This window comes from Pelmatolapia mariae, linkage group LG6 (assembly GCF_036321145.2).
Source record: "Pelmatolapia mariae isolate MD_Pm_ZW linkage group LG6, Pm_UMD_F_2, whole genome shotgun sequence".
Classification (NCBI taxonomy): Eukaryota; Metazoa; Chordata; class Actinopteri; order Cichliformes; family Cichlidae; genus Pelmatolapia; species Pelmatolapia mariae.
The window spans coordinates 43484703-43487178 of record NC_086232.1 but is presented as its reverse complement, the minus strand read 5'-3'; the positions used below and the strand labels follow the sequence as shown (position 1 = coordinate 43487178).

Here is a 2476-nt window from a genome sequence, read left to right as displayed (position 1 = left end):
CCGAACGACTCGTGGCGCCCCACAGTCAGGCAGCAGGTCCTTCGACACATATGCTGGCTTACACGCGTTTTTTTTTCTCCTGCTCACCTTTCGTGCGTCGCTCTCTCCGTCTCTGCGCTCACTATCCCCTTTAACAGGTCAGTTTGGCGGCTGATAGGCCGCCTCGGGGAACGCCCCCACCTCACAGGTGCCTACAATTGTCCGCTTAGTCCACAGTGGATTAAAAGAATATTGTGCAACAACACTAAAATACACAATATAAATATGAGGATAAAACCATGCAAATAAAATCAACACTATGTACCAATACACAGTGTGATCCAAAACAAAATATAAAAAGAATTTTCCACTGTGTGACATGAACACCAAACTCATTGAGTGTTATCAGTGAATGTTTTTAATCCAGACGGTCTTCACACAGAATGAGATTGACAGGAGTGATCAGCAGAGGTGCAGCGTTCTTACCATCATCCTTATTACATGGATTCAAGTACAGGTGGAGTTTCTGAGTGAAGGAGCAGCCAGTGAACGAGTAGATCAGAGCTGCAGCATCTACGTCATAGAAGGAGACCAGACCCTCCTCATAGTCCACAAACACCCCCACCTTCTCAGGACCAGACCGGAGACAGAGACGGACTGGAGGGGCATCAAGAGCTGCGTACTCACTTCCATTTCTCAGACATGCAGTCCAGAGACCGTCCCCAGGACTCAGTCTGATTTTTCCCTTCCTGTTGATCGACTCTGTGGCCACTCCTAAATCCCAGTCAGTCTTTCCTTTAACCTGAACCTCAAAGTAAAATCTGCCTGAAGAGAAACTCTGCTCTCCTAAAACACAAACACACTGAGAAAATCTCTCTGGGTTGTCTGGAAGATTCTTCCTCACATCACCATGATTCACTTGTTTTCCATCGTCAGACAGGATGAGGTCAGGATTTGCTGTATCAGGATCCAGAGTCACGTCCACTGCATACTGCTGGACCCTCTTCAGCTCTGCAGCCTCAAACAGCTTCTTCTTCATGTCTTTCCTGAGTGTCTCCACTGCTCTCCCCACTGTCCCCTCATATGATGATGGACGGACTCTGACCTCTGTCCAGTCCTTGGTGGGTGGAGCAGCTTTCAGGGAGGAGAAGCTTTGGAGGAGGTGGAGGTGGTCTTCAGAGTGTGAGAGCTGCTCCACCTCAGAGCTTCTCTCCATCAGCTCAGAGATTTCCTGTTCCAGATCTTTGATGAGACCTTCAGCCTGTTTCTCTGTAGTTTCCTGTTTGTCTTCGATCTCCTTTATGAGCTCCTTCAGGCGTCTCTCAACAGACTCCATCAGAGCCGTGAGGACCTGAACACCTTCTGCTTTCTGTCTGTCTGCAGCATCTTTACTCATCTTCACCGACTCTTTGATCGCCTGAATCTTCAGTCGTCTCTTCTGGATCATCTGCTGAATCTCAGCCTCTGTCTTCTCCAGCTCTGCCTTCTTTCCTTCATATTCTTCTCTCAGAGGAACAAACTCATGAGCCTTGTGATCTAAAACAGAGCAGAGCATGCAGACACATGTCTGGTCGGTCTTACAGAACAGCTCCAGATGTTTATCGTGCTTCCTACACATCCTGCTTTCCAGGTTCTCCACAGGCTCAATCAGCTGATGTCTTTTCAGACTTGTAGCTGTCAGATGAGGCTCCAGGTGAGTCTGACAGTAGGAGGTCAGACACACCAGGCAGGACTTCAGGGCCTTCAGTCTGGTTCCAGTGCAGACGTCACAGGGAACTCCTGCTCTCTGCTGAGCTTCACGTCTCTGAGCAACCTTCTCAGACAGCAAAGGGTTGAGCCTCAGCTGAGGTCTATTGGGAAACGCCTTTTTACATACTGTACACTGACATGGAAAATTAATGTCCCAGTGCTGAGTGATGCACTTTTTGCAGAAGTTGTGTCCACAAGGTGTGGTGACCGGATCAGTGAACATATTTGGACAGATGGGGCACAGAAGCTCATCGTCAGACAGCAGATTGGTGGCAGCAGACATGTCTGCACTCTGAGAACAGAAGTCAAAGTTAATATTGTAATTAAATAATTGTTAATCGTGGGTTGTTTAGAAATATGAAAGTGTGACAACAACCATAAGTTCAAGCAGTGACCTGCAGATATTCACTTCAATTTTAAATTCACTTTTATTTATATAGCAACAGCAGTCGCCTCAAGGTGCTGTATACTGTAAAGAGCCTACAATGATACAGAGAAAAGCCAAATGACCAGGTGACCCCCTATCAGCAAGCACTTGGCGACAGTGGGAAGGAAAAACTCCCTTTTAACAGGCAGAGGCAGAACCAGGCTCTCCCATGTTGGCTTCTCTTCATTGGTTCCCTGTTAAATCCATTCAGGCCATGGAAAAGATTTTCAGTCTGCCTCATAGTAATTCAGGCAAACCATCAGGTGACTCCGGAGGGGAAAGCTGTGGTCTACTCACAAGGTGGGGTCCTTGGGGTCCTAA

The 2476-nt window shown here is 47.5% G+C and overlaps 1 protein-coding gene across 1 annotated transcript; it reads right to left on the bottom strand.

Annotated features, from left to right (window-relative positions):
- Positions 1–397: 397 nt before the first annotated feature.
- LOC134629846 (E3 ubiquitin-protein ligase TRIM21-like) lies at positions 398–2011 on the bottom strand. The gene has a single exon (XM_063477356.1). The coding sequence runs from the start codon at positions 2009–2011 to the stop codon at positions 398–400; it is 1614 nt and encodes a 537-aa protein (XP_063333426.1).
- Between the last annotated feature and the right edge of the window lie 465 nt (positions 2012–2476).

Excerpts from the sequence above, each read along its gene's own strand:
- LOC134629846 (XM_063477356.1), bottom strand. The coding sequence starts at position 2,011 with ATGTCTGCTGCCACCAATCTGCTGTCTGACGATGAGCTTCTGTGCCCC.